The sequence below is a fragment of the Acanthochromis polyacanthus genome, chromosome 1 (genome assembly GCF_021347895.1).
Source record: "Acanthochromis polyacanthus isolate Apoly-LR-REF ecotype Palm Island chromosome 1, KAUST_Apoly_ChrSc, whole genome shotgun sequence".
NCBI lineage: Eukaryota > Metazoa > Chordata > Actinopteri > Pomacentridae > Acanthochromis > Acanthochromis polyacanthus.
This window is the reverse complement of record NC_067113.1, coordinates 26868717-26890352: the sequence shown is the minus strand read 5'-3', so window position 1 is coordinate 26890352 and position 21636 is coordinate 26868717. Positions and strand designations below refer to the sequence as shown.

Here is a 21636-nt window from a genome sequence, read left to right as displayed (position 1 = left end):
TTGTACAAAAATACATGTTTACGAACTTTAACGTTATGGACCAACAAACTGTTTCTGCACATTTTTACACACTGTGGGCTCATTTTTCACTGCAGTTTAAAGTTCTGAAAACAGCACAACCATGTCTAGGATTCGAAAGAACTCAAACATGGGTTTTGCGCAGTTTAACAAAGTTAAAATACCACACTTCATTAAAAGAATTATTAAAAAACAGATATTTCACTTCTGTGTTCTGTGTAAACATAGCCTGCAGTTCAGCCTAAAAGTCCCTGAATATTTTTCACGTCTATGTTGGTCACAGCTGTGTCTCTTATGGTTTCATTAATGTATTGTGGAGAGCAAAATGTTCTCATTTTTACAGAATGGGGTTAGAGGAAGTTGTTGCTTTTTTCTGGCCATTGAGACACTTAGAATAAAGTGATTTTGATGAAATATCACAATTTGATTAATTTTCCCCAAGAAGCATTGAAAAGTTTAAATCTAAGTTATTTCTCTTTTTTAAAAAATCTGGCAGTTGGAAGTTTATTTTTCCACTAAATGGTGTAATTTTGTGAAAACATGCCTTTCAAACCTGCGGGATTTAGTGTTGTGAGGATTAAAATGAATTATGTTGTGTATTCTTTTGTAGACTATGTAAATGTCTTTAATTTATTACTACATTTCTATGAATACATATATATACATTCTTTATTTCTCATTTAATTGTGTGATTGTTTTTGCTTAGTACAACTGCTACTGATGTTAACGAGCTGCAATATCTTTAATTTTTGACCCAAATGATAAATGTATTTCTAGTCCTACATGATGTTTTCAGACTACTGATATGTCTGTTTGGAAGTTCCAGACTTTTTATGCCTCCACATCCTCTCTTAAACCTTTGCAGGTGTGAACATCGGCGGTGCAGGTTCTTACGTGTACGATACTCCGGCCAACAACAACCCGTCTGCCACTTGTGTGGATTCGGCCTCAAAAGCTGAAGAGAAGCGAGTTTACGCACCCAAGGCACCATCGAAAGGTAAACAAGAAACATGCATTTATGCTGTGTGTGATGTAAATAGTGGCTCCTGTAGATCACTTCTATTGGTATTTATTTCTCTGAAGGTTCGTATGTTTTCAAGGAACTGTTGCTCAGAGTAAAAGCAGATGACTTAGTGATGATTAAATTGGTACACAAAGTCTTTTGAGACTCGATGGGGATTTTCTGAGACGTGTTCGATAGGGTGTGTGTCCTGGGAAACCCCTCACAGCAAGAACAAATTCAATTTAACAGTTTATTCCCACTGTGCAGTTTTCAGTTTCCACCTACTTACAATGAATTTGGATCGAACAAACTTTCTGGGTTGACATTTCTTCAATGAACGGAGTCTAAATCCATAAAATCAAATCATTGTCTTTGTCTTTGGACGCCACATGATTGGCTCCTGTAGAAGCGAGTGAGAGAAGTGTTTTAACGTGGCAGCCTGAATGTCTTAATTGGCAAGATTAGCCTCTTTAAACAACAATTCCCTCTTGAAACATATAAAAGCTGTTTCGTACTCGGCTCAGTTTTATTTTTATACCTCTGCATTATTAGCCCACTGGATATTACACCTCACTGGAAAGACTAGTGGCCATTCATTGAACCATTGTGTCTGTAATGTGTCAACAGCTGGCAGCATCACCACTTTTTCCGGGGAGGCCAACCTGTGCCCTCGGTGCAACAAGAAGGTGTACTTTGGTAAGTGGCTCCACACTTCCAGGAAACAAGGGGCGAGGGATAAATCTGGAGCAAAAGGTGCGAAGCTGCAGAGTAGTTGCCACGGTGTCTAACAATGTGTGGGTGTGGGTGTGTGTGTGTGTGTGTGTGTGTGTGTGTGTTGGTCATGGCAGCTGAGAAGGTGACATCACTGGGCAAAGACTGGCATCGACCCTGTCTGCGCTGTGAGCGATGCAGCAAGACCCTGTCTGCTGGCAGCCACGCAGAGGTGAGAAAATGGGGAATTTCAGAGGCAGAATAGAGGAGAAAAAGGTGAAAAAAAGAATTGGAAATGCTGAATAGAAGTAGAAAAATGTGCAGGATGAAATATGAGGAGAAATGAATGTAAAAACTGTCCATAAAAGTGCAAAAACACAGCAGTTTGATCTTCTTGGATCAGATTTTTCCTTTGTATTCTTATATAATCTTAACCCTCGTGTTGTCCTGCAGGTCAAAATTGACCTGCTTTAAAGTTTGAAAAAAAAAATTCACAGTGAAACTTCTGATGTCCACATTTTCAACATTTTTGGGAAAACTCTGAACATTTTTTGGTGGGAAAAAAATAAATGTTAAAAATGTTTCTGAAGAACATTCATCAAAAAAATCAACCAAAATCCAGCGAATTTCGCTGGATTTTGGTTGGTTTTTTTGGTGAATGTCCTTAAAGAAAATATTTTCAGTTTTACTGCTATATATGTAATCATTTTAAATATTTTTAGGATTTTTTTGGAAGATTTTTACTCATTTTTTGAAAATATTTACAAGAATTTTCTTGCCACATTTGGGGGATTTTTTTAAAAATAAACTTACGGGAAATTTTTAAGGAATTATTGGAATTTTCTTCCTAAAGATTTTGCCAATTTACAGGAATTTGGGGAGGTTTTTTTTGCAGAATTTTTTTCAGACAAGGAAACACTATTTTTCGGTGCCCGTAAATGAGGACAATAGGAGGGTTAATCTATAAATTGCTCCTTTCAGCTTGATAGTTTCCCCTAAAAATGTCATATAAGGTCACTTGTAATGCTCCATTTCTCAGCAAATCTCATTCACAGAAAAGTCATACTATATTAAACAGAAGAATTTCACGTTGTGCAGCTCCAAGTCAGCACAAAAACATAGCAGAGGCGTTTTCTCAACATATTTAATGACGTTAGAGGATCCAGAGCGGTTCGATACAGTTATGAAAGTGTGACAGAAATAAAGAGGAACTGGTTTGACATGAAGTAACACGCTAAATAAAGTCTTCAAAAGCAAGGTGTTGTATAACTAATGTGACAATCAGGCATGATATTCAGAAACAGACGAGTAAATGCTATAATTTCTGGTTTGTGGTAACTGATTTGATACAATTAGCAAATCACACAGGCTGCCATTCATGATGTTCTGCAGCGTGTCTGAACCGCTGCACCAGTTCATGTCGTCCTGCTTGTGAGAACGTCGTGCTTTTGATAGCGTTTCAGGCGATAATACTCAATCACATGTTTTCAGTCTAAAACTGAGTGTGTATTGACTGAAGCTTGGCTTATAAGAAATGATATCACAAACCCCAATATATGTCAGAAAAATCACAATTGGATACTTTAACCAAGTTGTTCTCCCTACATTATGCTGTGTTAGAGGGCAGTGCTCATTCAGAATTCGTACAAGTCTTTTTCTTTCTTTCTTTCTTCATTTTTTGCTGTGGTCAGAATTTCTGATACTTGGGAGCAATTTGGGGATTTCTGCAAGTTCAGTCCATGCCACCAAAGAGCAAATCTGTTCATACAAGTCGTTCTTAGAGCAGTTCATTCTAAGGCTGGGGTACTGTTCTAGTCAAGGTGCAAAAGTTTAAGTCTTTAATCCTGTTTTTATAGTGGCTACATGGCTAAAAGCAAAACCAAAGCACATCGAGCATACACAGGCCTGCTTCAAGCTTAAAGTCCACACATTTACACAGCAACATCCTGCATGTTCATTACAGCTAAAATCGTCTGCAGGTCTTGAAAAGTCCTGAAAAGTTTTGACTTTAGTCCTAAAAAAGACCTGGAAACGACACTATGATGTCTCAATAATGTAGTTTACATAAGTTTATTAAGAATAAATTTACCACTCAGTTCTTGTTCACCTTCGTACATCAAATTAACATTATTAACATTTATTACTAATTTCAAGTCAAGAAAATTTGCCACTGTTCCAACGGATCAATGTATTGGTCATATTTATACTGATCATCCTAATGCAGTGATAATTCACAAAGAAATTAGACAAGATTACATGACAAATCTCCTCCAAACAAACTGCAGTCAAAAAAAAAAAAGTCCATAAATAAAACAACCACTTTGAAACTCCAGAACTTTGTACTTCTTGGATTGAACTCTCTACCAATATTTGTTGTTATACCAGCTCAAGCAGTGATGAAAGGTCACTGAAAATGAATTGTGATGAAGTATTTTGTATTAAAAATGATTTTATATGTATTGTTCTGTGTTATTGGGACATGCAGCTATGTGTGGTTTGGAAAATGTCACTAATTGACTTGACTGCACTTTCCATGACTGCCTATTATTTATTCCTTTTTCAATTTATCTGTAATCAGAGATTATTTGATCTGCTTTTCCAATATTTCAGATTCTGAATCAATGATATGTTGAGAAATAACAGTGAAAACGTCAGGTTTTTATCTTTAATAGTTCCTGAGATATTGTCCGTCAAACAGTCTTAAATTTAAATGTGCGAAAAATGTGCTGAAAGTGTGTGATATTTCAAACTGAAATTTCACAATTATCTTTGTAAATATCCACATTTTATGCTATAAAACAATCAGGTCAATCAGAGAGGACTAATGGTAGAAATTGTTCTAAAAATATAATGATTTGAGATGTAATGACCCAACAGTCATCTCCATTAGAGGGTAGTATCTGCATTTTTTAACTATTATGTAGCTTTGATGGCCAAAACCTTTCTAGTATTTGCTGTTTTGTAGTTCTGGAATCTGCTTTTCTAAGACTAATGTTTGTATTTTCTCATTCCAGCATGACGGCCAGCCCTACTGCCACAAACCCTGCTACGCTGTTCTCTTCGGGCCCAAAGGTAACCGCTAGGGGGCGCTGTCAACCCACCAATTATCAGCTACACTTGAAATGTCTGAGCACTTGATCCATGCTGCACACACACACACACACACACACACACACACACACACACACACACACACACACACACACACACACACACACACACACACACACACACACACACACACACACACAAAGTGTCACTTCATCACAGCTTTGTATGCAGCTTCTTCAGCCGGAGGTTAACCACACAGGAAGTGCTGTTGCAACCTTTTTCCTGCTCATGTTGTACCTCCTTCTTGTCCTCTGTTTTAACCCCTCTGACACCCACTGCTGTCCCTGTGGTCTCTCCAGGCGTGAACACTGGTGGCGTGGGCAGCTACATCTATGACAAGGAGCCCAGTGCAGTGACCCAGCCTTGAACCTGTTACCCTCAGCTTCACTCCCTCTTCTCTACACAACACTGACCATCAGCCACAGTATTACTCGTAGCCTTTGTTTTTCCCCTCTGTTCCCCACCTGTGCAGTTAAAACCTGAGACAACCAGATCCTCTCCTGAGTCCCCGCTCTTCTCCTTTGCTCTGCCCCAGATCGGATTTAGCACCAGGAATGATTCATGATTGATTACGACTGCTGGCTACATATGAGCACAAACACATCCGGCGTTTCCCACATCAGTGCTGTTCTTTACTGCGCGTGAACATTTTTTTTGCCATGTTTACACACTGCTAAATGTATATGAACACCTAACGTCACTACGGTAAAATGTAAAGGTCTTAATATACAAATCGTTCACCCACAAAACGGTGTTATTAAGGATGTCTGTGAGGTTTTTAGATGCATTGTGGGTAGAAAGAGGTGCAGTTCGTCGACTGTGATGTGCTGACAGCTTGAGGAATTTCAACTCGGAGGCTGCTGCACGCACAGGTGGTGCACAGGAGCGCGTTGCCAATAAATCTGTATTTTACAAATGCCATATTTACAGTTTGGCTGCCTGACAACATTCCTTATGTGTGGGGAGAAAAAAAGAGATTTTTTTTTATAAAAACAACATATTGTAAAAAGGTGGGAAAGTGGATCTCTGAGGCAACTGATTTTCAACACATCATGAGGCTGTATTTAAACATGAATTTCTTTGTACTTTTGAGGAGAATGACCTGTTTTTTGTCGGAATCTGGACGATAAGAGACGCTGTGCTAATAAATAACACAAATATGTTGCACCAGTTGTTATACGTAATACTTGTTTTTAAAGTCTTTGTAAAAAGGCAGAATGTGGGTGAAGTTTTGGGAAGTTTAGGCTGTGGATGAAACGTGTATTTATTGCTTTAATTCAAGTCCTATAAAGTTCATCAGCCATTGTACTGCTACCCCCAGAGTATGAAGGAGGTAAAAACAAGGCAATGTAAGCTGTATAAATCTCTACGATCAAGATCTTTATTCTTTTCGAACAAGAAACCCTGCTGTTATTTTCCGAGACGACGCACTATTTGAGGTATTATATTATTTTTTGCTATTAGCAGATACAGTAGTTTAGCCGGTAGAATGAAAAACTGCAGACAAGTCATTCTGTAAGAATGTGCTTTATTCTAGTATTACTGTGTTTGTTTATTACCTGTTGTACATCGTAGGGCTTGACTGACACTGCAGGGCTCGTCGTTTGTAGAGTTCTGCCCTGTTGCATTCGTCTTTTTAATCCCTTGAATAAATATTTCAGAAACTCTTTGTCTGTATTACTACGATTATTGTGTGACAGATTTTGAATACCTTTTTTCCGGTTATGAATTGCAATAAAGAAACACTACATGTGGTGCGAGTTTGAGGCCTTTTTTTGTTGTAATTTGTTGTAAAGAATTAGCAGAACTACACTGATGACTGTAGGAAGAGGGTTCACTAATGTGTCACTAACGTTCTCAGTATGACCCGATTAGTCATTTTGACACTGGTTAGGTCAACAGTACATGACAATAAATGCAAAACTTCTTCCCTCTTATGAACGACTGCACCGTTGCCGCCTCACTAGGAGGTTTTAGTCGGCCAAAAAGAAAATTACCAGCATCAAAATGCTAAAACTTGTTAAAAAAATTATTAACCAGTTTTGATAACTATAGGTAAACAAATAGACATTTTTTTAATCAAATGGGTCAAAACAACAGCAAAATTCACAGATTTTTTTGCAGGAAGTAAAGCTTTAAAGCAGTTTGAAGTGTCTCAGTCTTGTATGCAGGCGTGAACTTCTCGCTTTGCACAACAGGATGTAGTCTATTTGTGATGAAGATGTGTTAAAGAAGCTGCATGTGACGGCACCTCTACGGCGGTTAAGCAAACTAACTACAACCCCACATTAGCTGCTGTGTATTTTGGTAACAGCTTATTTTACAGTTCATGTATATAAGCCATTGTTCACGTGGTAGCACATAAAAGTGTATTTTTTAAACACATACAAGCATATTTTATGTGTTTATTAATGTACAGCATTCGTCAGCAGACTTATTGTAATTTATTATGACGGTTTTATTATGTTTTCATCTGTTTATACACCAACTTCTACTTAGGATGCCCACAAGAAAGGTTGTCTTCGACCAATATAATAATAACTATTACTGGGTTTTTCCCACATCGAGGAATTTTTGGATCCCTCCAAAAGAGGTTTCAGGCAGCCCCAAAGGAAAATGAGAAGAACTGAGAATAAAAATAGCATTTTTGAAAAACCACTTCTGTTAAGTGAGGCTGCCTTTACTTCATCCTAATAGACATTTTGGTTTAGAAAATGATCAGAAACAACAGAAAAATGCTTAGATTTCTGTCAAATAAGGCAACTCAAACCCACATGTGTATGCAGATCCAAAATGTCCATTATGAGGAAAATCTCTGCATTGTAATGTCTCACAACTGAAAAATATAGGAGCTTAAAATAAGGAATAGAAAAATGAACAAAGATCCACCTGAGAGTGAAAGTAACTATTAAATTGTTATTGCAACCATTTTCCTCCATGTAGCTTAAAGAGTATGGTTGCACAGTGAAAGATTGTTCCGCGGGTGACAAAATTTCCACAAATACCGGGCTTTGCAAAAGTTCTGTTACACGGTTTCATGATCTTTAGAGACGTTTACATGTCGGAGTGAAAAATTCCATTAAACAAACTGAAAGTTCTACCTTATAGGCAGGCGTCCTTAATACAATTTTTTTCTCTGGTGAAGTTGTATCAAGATGGAAGTCAAAAGAGTTGAGATATCTGCTCTCCTTCATGCTGGCCACAACAGGTCTGACAGAGCCAAGCAGCTGAACATCAGCCGGATGACCGTCCACAGAGTCGTGGAGAGGCTCAAGAATGGTGAAGATCTTTCAGTGATCTTTCAAGAATGGTGAAGACCTGAAAGATCTTCACCATTCTTTAGCCTCTCCGCGACTCTGTGGACGGTCATCCGGCTGATGTTCAGCACAAAGGAGAGCATCTCAACTCTTTTGACTTCCATCTTGATACAACTTCACCGGAGAAAAAAATTTGTATTAAGGACACCTGCCTATAAGGTAGAACTTTCAGTTTATTTAATGGAATTTTTCACTCTGACATGTAAACGTCTCTAAAGATCATGAAACCGTGTAACAGAACTTTTGCAAAGCCTGGTATTTCTATAAATTTACAGTTATTTAGCGGAATATTATTCAAAAAGCTCCTAGCAAACACCCAAACCATGACCTTACTCATCTTTTTTGGCTTGTAATGTGAATAGCTTTGGTCTATCAGAGAGATGACTGACTGTTGTTTTTTTTTTTTGGCATTCATGACGCTGTTGTACTTCATTCTATTGTCAGGTGTTCCTATTATTTTGTCCACTGCTCCAGGCGCTTAAGAGGGTAAGTAGTGTCATGCAGTGAGGAATGACATCACCTTGTCTTTCTTGAAGCTCAAAGCTACTCTGTCAGTATGTACAAGCCTGAAGGAAGAATAACAGCATGTTTGAAATGACTGGAAGGTGTCAGCTGCTTTGTCACTCCACGCGCACTTATCCAAACATAATGACTGACACCAGCAGCAATGGACTCACTCTGCTGTGTGGTTTCAGTCTTACGTCACCTTTAAAAAAGTTTCACTGTAAGCAGGTGTGGTTGCATTGCAGCTGATTACACACACAGACACACACACACACGGCTGCACGGTTGCAGCTCATGTCATCATTTCAGCTGTAAAATCAAAATATGAACTACCATTCTCCCCCACATTCAGTCACTTTCAATTACCCTATGGAAACATCTCGGTACCGCGGTGGCGGGCCGCACCCTCATAACGGTATAAACGGTTTGGTTGCCTGGATACCAAACAGATATCAGCATATATGTGGAGTCAGTCAGCCGCCTACCAGTGGATTCTTTATTGTTTTCACATCAAACTCACACGTACTTTGGACCAACTGTGACCGTGTGATGGAGTCGGGCAAATAAGGGTTAGGCAAGCAGGCAAACAGGCACGATGAATGTATGGCCCTGCTGGGACACAGAGCTGGTCTGAGATCAACTTCCAGGCTCTGCTGTAAAGTCTGGAAAGGGAACATTTTATTCCGTTTTATCTCAACGTGACGAATAAAGGCTCTTTTCTTTAAAGTGCAATCTGCAGATGGCAAGAATGTGTTAATTTCTTTGCAAAATAAGGTGTTAAAAATGCAAAGTCACATGTTTTGTTACAGCCACAGCTTAGGCTGTGAGCTGTGGCAGGGCTCTCTCCTCCCTCCGCCTTGCTCTCTCTCTTTCTTTGCAGGTGTGTGCTGTGCTGATGAGGAGTCCAGGTGTGTCTCATCTGTAATCAGCAGATCGTGTGCAGGTGGAGGCCAGCTAACCGTCGTCAGTCGTAGTTTGATGCCGGACATTGTTTTTGGTCACCTGACTCCTCCGGCTCCTCTGCTCCTGTCAGGGGTGCAGTCTACATGATACGCAGGTATACGCCGTATACCCACTAGAAAATTTTCCAAATTTCCGTATACCCACTTAAAAATGCGCAAAGATACGTATACCGACCGACTGACCGACCGCAGCAGATGCGTCCACTCTGTTTCAATAGGAGACCAGCTGCTTCACACATCACTCGCTCATGTCACAGCATGTCACTTTCACAACAGAAAACAGCTTTAAAGCTCCACTGTATTTGCTTAGATGCTTCTATTATGCTTAACCACCATTTACACATTCCATTTCTTGAGGACGTCAGTGTTGCAGTTCTTCATTACAATTTAAAACTTCCACTGAAGCTGAGACTTGCTTTTTAAGCTCATTATTTCACTCACTCACATCAATTACTTCTTTTCATGATTTCTTTCTAGTTTGTGTGCCTTAAATTTACTTCTTCTTGCCCTTCATTCTTGTTACCTTATTTTCAGTCTATCAATAGACTGAGTGTTTTAACATAATGTTAACTGGTTTGTTCATTCGTTTTGCTTGTTCAATAGCCTATAACAGATGTACTAGGTATGGTTTCAAATGGTGGATGTGACATTTTGTACATGGGTATAGATTTCATTTTCATATTTGGGGTGACACAGTAAGTGTGTGGTCTGGGTGTCTTCCCTGGGAAATTCAGAGGGACAAGCACTTCATATTCTGCATTCTGGGGAAATTTTATGCACAACTGGCACCATTTCCATAGCAATTCATGCTGGAGATGTCTTGATTTATAATGGGATAAACATAAAGGAATATACAGGGATGTAATGAGGTTTTCTACAATATATCCAGTCATTAAATGGGTTCAAAATTTATATTTAGGGTCCAAGCACCAACGCTGTCGAGGACACCGACTGTCCAAGGCTGAGGGCCTATCAATTCCTCCCTTTCTTTTTTCCCCTTTGCACTGTTTCCTCTTCATTGAGGGGAGTGGGACTTTGTCTCACATCATAAAACAATATTTCCACCATCTACCGTTATTCCCTAAATAGATCCTGCATACTTCCATTGACTCAAACCATCTACCAGATGTCCAAAAGCTTCAGTAGAGTCACCAAAGCAGACATGCCGAAGAGGAGTAGAGGTCACTTTTATGGAACTGGGAAAAATCTCTGGGGATCTCTTTGTCACTTTCCCATTCAGGCCGTTGTAAAAGCATAAAACAGACGCTTCCCATGACTAAAAGTGGTTTGCTTTTAAGTATTAGGTTTGTTGCTAAGATAAGCAACACTAAAAATTACTTTCAAACTTAGCCAGAGATGACGTGATACCTTAAAGAGTGTGTCATCAATATTTTGACAGTAGCAGCGTAGGCGTGCAACTTTACTGGGTTTCAGGCTCAGTTTTGAGTAAAACATTTTTAAAAAGCTCTTAAAAAAACACCTGCTAAGTACAAAACAGGACAAAGACGCAGTTAGCAACTAGCTAGTGGCGCATTTAGCTGAGAAAGAAAATATGTTTTCATTGGAATTTGGTAGAGACCAAAGATGGAGCTAAAAGAGAGTAAATATTGGAGAAAAATTCAGCAGGTGGTAAAAAATGCAACTTCAAATAAATGATCATTTTGCAACTGTTCTAACAACTTTAATATATCAGCTTTAAAAGTGAAGATATGTCAGTGTTTTGTTCACTGTCTGTAAGTGTACTGCAGGTTTTCATCGTAATATTTTCTTTTTGGTCATAAAAATATCCTTGTTAGAGTATTATTTCCTCACAGAATCGATTACACAGAAAAACAGGACTGATATGCCCTTTTTTGGTACATTTTGTCTTACTTTGTAAAGAAACTAATACTTTCTTCATGATTTTTCATTGGCTGAGGAAAAAAAACTTGGTAGATCAATAAAAAAACTTAACATGTAATGGAAACAAATGTGAATCCTGATTAAAATCAAACATGTGACTTGAATGTTTCATAGGCTTTGACCGCACAGAAAAATGGAGCAAAAAAACCCACCCCTTCCGTGTTATGCAACAAGGAAAACATATCACTTCTCAGATAAATACATACACTAAACACAACTGCAACATTTCAGCCATGTTTGCCGCTTCTTGCAGTTTGTTTGTTAGTGGTTCTAACTGGATGAACGTGGCCAAGATCAGAAAAGTTGGTGGTTCACATTTTTCATAAGAATTAAAGAAGCTCAGATAGAAACTCTACAGAGGAAATAAACTATTTGTATTTGTGTGGAATCAAATGTGTCACGGTAAGGGGATTATGAAGAAAAAAAGGTTTTCAGGGCTTTTAACTGAAGTGATTTTCCAATTTTTCGACATGACTGTTTGACTCTGATGCTTTGAAACAGCTGTACAGATCTCTGTAGTCTGGATCTCACCCACATTAGATTAACTTCAGTCCCAGTCAGGTGTCAGACTGCCTGGGAGTCACAGTTTTATTTCCCAGCCCATTAATCAGCCTGAATAAATCATTGAGGCGCCTTTTTGGTAATTAGATTCCACATTTCAAAATGCTAGCTGATCCGCCGTGATTATAGACCCGCTAATGATTAAAAAAAAAAAACTTACTTTGCAATTATTGTTATGATTTTACCAGCCTGGAAGGAAGGCACTTTAACTAATAAGATAAATAACACATGCGCTGTTGCGAGCCTGGCTTTTGCATAAGAACTCAGTCTGGTTTAGCAGTCCAGTTACATCAGATCCTGCGCATTAGTAAAAGGCGTCAGGGGCTTTATAAGCATTGTTCTCCTCATCACAGTGACAGTGCCATCTGCATCCACATCCTTCCACTCGCCCTGATCACTTTCCAATGCCGTCTAAGTGCAAAAACTTTTTTTTTTTGTCTTATGTGGCGGCTATCTGTGGGGAGAGTCTGTGATGTTATTGCAGAGAAGCAGATGTGAGAGTCTCGCCTGCCTTCTGCTCATAACATCCTCAGCTCAGGCCTGCCTGAACACAACCCACACGGACCCGTATTTACAGTGCAGTGAGGATAGAGTTGCAGCTTTTTCCTTACAGAGTTGAACCCCAGAACCTCCTTGTTACCCTGACAGACCAAAATCAAAAGGTTGTTTCTCCGTTACTGCCCCCCAGCGTGAACAATCCCAGCACAGGTGGTTCGTCTGCTGTTTCAACTACAACAGTGGAGAGACATGTAACCATGGCGAGCTGCCACCATCCAGGCCTCCCTCCCTCCCTTTCGCCTCCTACGCTGCGAATCTATATCCCACTCTCTCCCACTGGTCCCTGAGGGCCTGCCCAGGTCATGATGAAGGGATTTTTATCGTGCTTTTGGTGAAGGGAGCTCTACTTTTCACTCCAGAGAGCGGCTGCCTTTTCCAGGTTATCTCACATCTACATGGCAGGGGTAATTGGGGACTGGTGGCAAAGACAATAGGGGCAAGATTTGCTTTGGCTCTGCCTTTGTTTATGCTGCCAAAATATAACATAGATTAGTTAACAAGGCATAGAGGGACAGCCTGTTTGGCTGCACATCCAAGAGCAACAGTGCAGTTTCCTGCTGTCATTCATCTGGAGCTGCTTCAAGAAAAACGCAGCAGATAAAACTGAAAAAAGCAGCTGTTGATATTGGAAGGATGCTATTGAAACTCTTTCATATCTTCATGGGCCACTCCTCCTTTTGACCTTTCCGTCTGTCCTCTCTGCAATATCTGAAGCAAATAGAAGCCCATTGAAAATGTGTCTTTGTGTGTTAACTGATGTCAGATCGGTTACATAATGCTCAGCCACACCCTTCAGACTGGCAGGAAGCAGCTGTTAAACCGATCGAACGGAACGCTCGGCTCCTCATCATCACGTCTGTCTTCAGCCTTTTCCCTCTTTTGTCGTGTTTTCCTGTTTTTCTGCTCTTTATTGCAGGTTTCCACTGGACATATTTAATTCAGCGTGCATACCTACATGATCTACAGCACAGTTTTTGACAGAATTGCCAAATGAATGGTGGAAAGATAAAATAGAATTAATATGGAAAGTTGAGTTGCCTCTGTTGCCATGTAGTTTCAAGGGAAAATTGGCAGTTCATTCAGCTTTTAATATTTTTTTTATAATGTGCTTAGCCGGTTGGAAAGCTGAGAGGGTGCAACAGAGCAGACACAGGACAGAAAGTTCTGGTGGGATTTAGTAAATGTTGTAGGTGGGCTGCTGCACCCGGATCATTACAGAAAGCAGTCTGGGTCATTTACATTTTAGCAGACTGGACTTAATATGATCTAAGTGGATTCCCATAAAGTGTGCTTGCATGAAGTTTGGTTTTCATCAGTCATGACAAAGATTTTATGAAGTCACTTTTTGGCTGTTGAATAAACCCCTTAAACTTATCTCTCTGTGTGTTGTGTGATGTTTTCTTTCCATGACAATTATACCTTCCTGCCTTGAAAAGACTTAGATCTAACTCTACACCACTTCTCCCGTCACTAACTGCTGCTCGAGCACACCAGCTCACCTTCTACTCTGCTCAAACACTGCAGAACTACTCTACACTACACATGGCAAGCCTCATATGTTCAAACCATGAACAGATTGTGAAGAACAATGAAAAAGGAAGCCCTACCGCGGAGGTTGACAGGATTGATTCCAGGCTTGTTATCTATGAAATCTTGAAATTCTGAATCCGTGTTTTTAAGGCTGTAAATTGCAGTTTTAACATGAAAATGTTCAGCCGTTGAGTCGAACACTTTTTTCACTTATGTAAAAATACTATATGGACATCTCAACAAGGTACAAAAAATAATTTTCACCAGAGGAGGTTTTTAAAAATGCAAAAACAAAATCAGTGTCATACTTTATCCATGACTGATGATGACTAATGGTGCACTGATCTTCATTTTTATACTAACACATGACTCTGCAATGTGAAAGATGTCGCTTGTAGGGATAAAACCACAAACAAATGTCTCAAATTCTGCAGTTTCCCTTGTTTTGAGTAGAATATTTTACTGTTGATGCTTACAGTTGATTAGATGAGCTTACTGCTTCTCATCTGGGATGGATAACCAATAAAGCTGCACTAATCAACATTTTTATACTGACACATGAATGTGCAATATGGAAGATGTTTCTTGTAATGATAAACACACAAAGAACTGTCTTAGATTCTGCAGTTTTGCCCAGTTTTTTTGGAAAGTGCAGTGTTTAGAAGATGAGTTTACTGTGTCGCATCCGGGATGGATAAGCATCAACAAAGAACTGTCTCAGATTCTGTTGTTTTGTTGAAAATCTTACCTTCTTTTAGCTTACTGTTGATGCTTACAGGTGATTAGATGAGTTTACTGCTTCTCGTCTGGGATGTATAACCAATAAAGCTGCACTAATCAGCATTTTAATACTGACACATGACTGTGCAATATGAAAGATGTTCTTTCTAGTGATGAAATTACAAAGAGCTGTCTTAGATTCTGCAGTTTTTCCCTCACTGGTTTGGTTTTATGGGGCACAACTTTATGGTCTTATGCCTCTGGCACCTGATTACAGTAACAAAAAAAAGTTAATAAAAAGTTATTAGCTGGTGAGCATAATGTGAAATTCAGCAGCTAAATGTCAGAAAGCTGTGTTCGCTACCAGTAGATGTAAATGAAGGTGTAGATGTGTAAATAAACTATTTGCTAAGACATAAATAAAATAATGCTGCCTTATTTTCTTATGCTGCAGGCGTAGAACTGAAAAACACTAAAAAAAACGCTCAAGATGATCCACAGATTCTGATGAAACTGGCCTATCGCATGAGACAGCAATTCATTAGTAGTTGTTGAAATATGCGTGATTGAATGTCTGTGAACGCAGGAGCAGACAGAAGTAACTCCACCTAGTTCTTATCTTTAATTGAGCTCAGATATCAAAACAGTGACCTAATGCTGAGTCTGGAGCCACTGTTGACACAGACATGCTCAGAAAATCACTCTCACAAGAGGAACAAAAGGCAAATATTCAGCCTTTCTGTTCATTTTTAGATTTTCATTCCTTCCAGAATGCAGTGCATGTAAGGTTGTCCGTCTGCATCCAAGGCAGACGTCATAGTAGCTTCCCTCATTGTCGAGTATCCGGTAAATGGGCAAAGCCTCTCTGTGTACAATGGACCCAGTGTGCAGGCTGCCAGACTGAGATGGAAAACAAGCGAGGAGGGGCGCTGAGCTAAAGCACTGCAGGCAGTTTGTCGTCGCTTGTGGAGGAGGACGAGGGATGACTGGAATGTCAATGAGTGGAGATGATAGGTGAAAAGACAACAGAGACAGAGAGGACAAGAGGAAACTGTGATAAGCTCTGAAACTAGATCACCTCTCCTGACACAAGATCCGTCTGAAGCTAAACTTGAATTAAACATTAAAAGAAGTCACTGTTTATTCTGTGTTTTTACTACATTCTGACTCCTAATTACCAGAAATAAAGATGATTTATTTTTCTGCCGTGACAGCACATGCTACTGATTTCTTTTTACTCTGACAGATGAGATCAGTACTGTTGAGTGGTGCAACATCTGTGCAAATGGGTGCTAAAGATAGTCCATAATATCACCACGGCGTCAGTGGCTAAACAGGAAGAGAGCCAGCTGGGAGGCCAACATTGTTCACCATGACGTTCTGCTGTTAATTGTGCCTTGAACACTTTATTTTGTGGCTCCAGCTGCACTTTCTACATTAATTTCTACATGCTATTATTGAAATCATGGAGAAACATGCTGCAGTTACAGGGGCTTCTAATCTGGTTATTTGTCTTCACTGTAACAATAGCCAGCTGCTGTTCTTCATGTAATGTGGGATAAACACAGGACAGGTGTGTTCAGAGCTGGAGTGGGACTCATTTTCAGCCCTGGACTTTCATGCCTCAGACCGGCCCACTTTAGATCACGACCTATTACTATTAAAATCATGTAATTCTAGCCTTGTCTTGTACTTCAGTGTGTTTTTCTAAAATATTTCCAATTCAGTGCAAGTAAGGGTTGTTTCACAATGAGGATTTATTCCACATGAGTGCACATCTCCAACATTATTCTTTGCAACAATATCAGAATTTATATTCTGTTCAATAAGTGTTCGAGGATATCCAAACCTTAAAAATAAAAATCTGAAAGAGACAGAAATGAAAAAAGGTAAGTTTTTCATTTTCTTAGACCGGAAGTGGTCATCTGCAAGTGTGAAGCCAAACAGAGTATGGTGCATAGACTGTATATATTTTGCTTCCCGTTAGTTTTCATGGTCAAAATGAGAGATCAGGTGGCCGATCTTAAAATAAATCAATATTAATTTTTTTATAGAGTGTCAAAGTTTTGCAAAGCCAGGGGGCGGGGCTACTTGTTAGTTATATATTATTATATATTATTATATAATATTATTATATAATATATATATTATATATTATTATATATATTATTATATATATATTATTATATAATATTAGTTTTAATGTTCGCAATGCTAACCGAGCTAGCTGCTCAGTGGTAGCCTGATTAAAGCTAATGTAGCATTACGCGAACGATGTTTGTGTTGTGTTTCATGTAAACAGCTGAAGTGTGTTGAGTTACTGTAATGTGGTACATTTAGTCAATAAAACTGTCAGTGGAGACGCTGGTTCACATTAATGTAACGTTTAGAAAACCTAAATGTGATTAAACCAGTAAGGTTAAGGTTCTGTGTTGTCAGTAGTCCTGAATATCTGCTGAGTCTCTGAAGTTAAACTGCAGCAAACAGTAAATATACTTTCTAGTCGTTAACATTGTTTAATGACTGATTCACATGTTGTAGTACGTATTCCTGCAGTGTAGTTTAGAAAAATAACCTCCCAGAATGTGTCCAAAGTAATGATGAACACTACAGTTATTACATTTAAATTACAGCACTGATAAGCTGCATAATAAAATACTCTCCCCTAAATCTAAAGTGACGACAGGCCTTTCTGTCTTTCAGTGCTTGGAAAATATATATTAGACCCTCCAGAAAAATGTGATTATGCAATTGCATGAATTCCCGCATTAATCACCAAAATGCCGCTGATTGTGCAGGGGTCAATTATTTCCCAAAAGGCCGCATAATTCCCGCAAGAATCTCACATTTCCACGAAAAAAAAGAGAAATATGCGGGTCCCGCTTGATTTCACAATTCCCGCATAAAATGAGAAAACTACAACCAATATAAATGGAGTTGTGAGTGAGTTTTTTTGTGACGCCTGGCCTGACATCATCAGTTCGCGCATTCACACACACACACTAGAAGCACGAGCTGATGCGGAGCGCGGCGCTCAGAGACGAAAAACAAGAATGGCGAATGCTCAAAGATCACATTTACCTACGAATATTTCAGCCAGAGACCGGGCAAAACAGTACCTGGATTTACTGCACGAAAGTGGGGGGAAACTTTTTCGCACCCCGTTCAACATTGTTCTGGAGCACAGACGAAAATCAACCGTGTTGCAGCACTTCTCCATGACTTCTTCAGGAAGTGTGCTGTGTGAGTGCGCTGTGTGGGTGGGTGTGTGTGTGAGTGAAGGAGCACACCGGGGTGTGTATGCGTGTGTGTAGCTAAACCCCAATTACAATTTCTTAAAAAATGAATAGGAAAGTGTTTTAACCTCAGTATGGAATGTGTGTGTCCTAGTAACAGGATGTAGGAGAAGAATCACCTTTTTTTCCCAATTCTTACATATTTCGCATCTTTTTGTATATTTCACAACTATTCGCATACTTTGCAACTTTCCGCAAGACTGAATGGATGACATCCTCAGTGAACCACTTCCTGTTTAGCTTTCACTTACAGAAGGACAGACCACCTGTTTCAGCTGTTTATTATTCTCTGTTCAGCAGACAGGGTCTCTGCTTTGGAGCGTGACGATGTCGTCTGTGATGCGGAGAGTGAATTTTCCGTTTCACCCACAGCGTGCTTTAGGGCACCCAGGTCAGACTTGATGTTTGAAATACTGACCGACAGCTCAGATTTAACTGTCTGTAGTTCTTTTTTGATGGATGTTAAATTTTCACTCAAAGCCGCCAGGAGCTGGGTCTTTAAAATAACCACCGTCTCATTACAGAGTGAAAGTAGCAGTTCCTCCTTAAGGTCAGAGATTGCAGCATCTGAAGGCCTCTTCAAAAGATGATGTTCAAAACCTTGTTTTGTTGATGTTGCTTTGTAAATGTTTTTTGACGCTCAGCCCTAAAGATTAAAACCTTCTGTGACTCACAAGCTACAACAATTAAAATATTCTCAACTATTTTCTGACTAAATTAAGATAAAAAAAGTGAAACTTGTCTGTTTCCTGCTTCATGAATGTCAATTTTGGTTTACTTCCCTCTTTTATGATAATAAACTGAATATCTTTGGGTTGTGGACACTGATCAATTATCAATCTATTTTTAAGGAAGCACAACTGCATCCCTTGCTTAGCTCCATCTACAATGACTGTGATTGGTTTAAAGAAAAAAACAACCATGTAGAAGTTGGAAATCGTCTAAAAGTTTATGATTAAACATCATAACCAGAAATGTGAGAAGTGGCCATATAGACCCCTTTCACATGACGTATGCATACTTAATTAGGCAGCTGTGCGCGCAGACCTGGTTCAAAACAAAGCCTGTTTACCTGGCCAAGGCGTGATATTGCAAGCACATATTATGCTAAATATGGCTTCTTGTTGTGCTGTCGGCTGTCAGAATCGTATTAAAGCAGATGATATGGCAGCTGTGAGAGCGACCAGGTGGAATTTGCTTTGTTACTGCGGCTAAACGTTTGGTTTACTTAATTCTGATTTCCGCATTCTCCGGAGCAGTCGTTACGTTGATATTACAGTTCCTGCTGATGTACCGGAGAAGCCCTGAGCCCGTTAGCAGGACAGTGCAGTATGTCAAAGTAGTGCCTGATAACGCATTGAAGGATTACTTTAATACCCAACATGCCAAACCAGGCCAGCAGCAACAGGACAGCACACCATCTGCTGCATCCAAACAGCAAGAGGCCGTGTCCGGCAGGCAGCAGGAGGCGGCTGTCGGCGGCGGCAGCCCCAAACAACAGCCGCCACCGCCTTCTCAAAGCGAGCCCATTGATGCAGCCAAAGCCGAGACGTGCAATTTCCTAAACGCTATCTTTCTGTTCTTGTTCAGGGAACTCCGAGACACCCCAATTGTCAGACACTGGCTCACCCATTAAATTAAAGTGGAATGTGGAGGAGCTCCTGCACAGGGTGAGCGCGCGCATACCTTGTGTTAGGGTGCTTTCACACCTGTTGTCCGTTAGAGTGGTTCGTTTGGACCCAAAAGTTGTTACAATGTTGCTAATTTCAACTGGTTCGGTTCGCATTCACACCAGTGTTTTCGCAGTTGAACCAACTGCGATGAATGTTATATCTCCCCCTAGTCGTTTGGCGGCGCTGTTCACAAAAATAATGACGTAGGTGAACGCTGATTGGCGCAGCATGTGAAGAGGGAAAAATCCCAGAAGAAAACAACAGGTTGTGTTTATTCCATGGATCGAGGTTTATTCGTAAACAATGAACTATGTTCTCCTGTTCCTTCTTGTTGCTATATATTCGTATCATTGCTTTATGCAGCAAGCACAAATACTGCTGTTGTTCCAGCATGAAGCTCGCATTCGGTACGAGAACATTACACAGTTGTTTTTGGCACGGAGAAGATGCATTGCAAGATGTTATCGTTATCCCAAAATTCCCCGTGCAGGTTGCTACGGAAACTCCCGTAGACCAAAACGTCTGCTGCGCCATCAAACCAGTCCAAATGGAGACAGGTTTGTGTTCTCACCAGGAGCGAACCGAACTGGAGTTCACATAGAAGCGGACCGAGACCACCTCTCAAAGGTGATCTCGGTCCGGTTCTTTAGTCCGCACCAAAAACATCTGGTCTGCTTTCACACCAGCCCAAACGAACCATACTTGCTGGTGTTGCGGACTCCAGTCCGCTTTAAGCGGACCAAAATGCGTATGTGTGAAAGCACCCTTAGTAAACACTGCAAGGGGTCTATAGGCTAACATACCTTCCCAGTTGAGCTATTTCTGACATCCTCAGAAAACTAGATTTGCGTCCAGTATTGTTTTGTAAATTTTTAGTTTGACTGATTGATTGATAATTTGTTGCACTAAGAGTTAACATTGCAATTGAAACAGTCAGATCTTACACTGCAACGTAAACAGAATGGATGAAAGAAATGATTACAGTAAAAGTTCACCTGAACTGAGTTCTTGCAATGGAAAGCACTTGAGAAATGCTACTGAATACAAGAAAAAAGGTTGTGTAAAGCACTTTATAGTTCCAAAGAGGATCTGCACAAAGCCTGATAAATCGCCTCAAATTAAAGAGTTACAAAGAGCTTTACCCAACTTCAACAGTCTGCTAATTGTCTCTGCTTAAGGCAGCATGTCGAGGCTTTTGGCCATTAGTAGCATAACTCAGCACACACCTTGTTAATTTGCATTGTGGGTAATGTTTGTGTCAGTTTTCACAAGGAAGAAAAGTGCATGCAATAAAAACTCACCTCCACAACCTTGTCTGGGCTGTTTTTGGGGGACAAAAGAGCATTCTATTCGATGAATTTTGAGCTACTCTGAATTACTGCTGTGCGATTGGTTAAACTTGGAGAAGACAGCAAGAGTCATTTTTTCTATTTTTGATGTCCTTGTTGAGTAGCAATCTTCTCTCAAACAGTCCAGTAGCTGCAATTTGTTGATGTTTTAACGTACTCTGGGTTAACATTGCAGTCAAGACTGTCAAATTCTACACCACAACAGAAACAGGAAGACTAAATGAGCTGGTTCTTGTGAATGTTCGTGTCCCACCTGGTCCAAGTTCCTGCAGTGAAAGGCTGCCTAATGTTGCAGACTAATGGCTCCAGCCTAATGTTGATGTTGTCAATATTATAAAGGGTGTTTAAAATCACTTTGAAGCAACACATCCAATTCATTGTCTTGTATAAACGTTAGTATTCAACATGTTCTCCAGTCGTA

General features: G+C 39.8%; 1 protein-coding gene across 2 annotated transcripts in view; it reads left to right on the top strand.

Annotated features, from left to right (window-relative positions):
• The window catches only part of crip2 (cysteine-rich protein 2), a 28481-nt gene extending 21883 nt beyond the window's left edge, over positions 1 to 6598 (top strand). Inside the window, exons 4-8 of one of the 2 annotated variants that reach the window (XM_022199169.2) lie at positions 884 to 1015; positions 1646 to 1717; positions 1870 to 1964; positions 4747 to 4804; positions 5143 to 6598. In XM_022199169.2, coding sequence (XP_022054861.2) covers positions 884 to 1015; positions 1646 to 1717; positions 1870 to 1964; positions 4747 to 4804; positions 5143 to 5210 — 425 coding nt within the window. In that variant the 3' untranslated portion in view covers positions 5211 to 6598. The remainder of the gene's footprint in view (positions 1 to 883; positions 1016 to 1645; positions 1718 to 1869; positions 1965 to 4746; positions 4805 to 5142) is intronic. The other variant, XM_022199177.2, reaches the window with a different exon arrangement.
• Positions 6599 to 21636: the final 15038 nt, after the last annotated feature.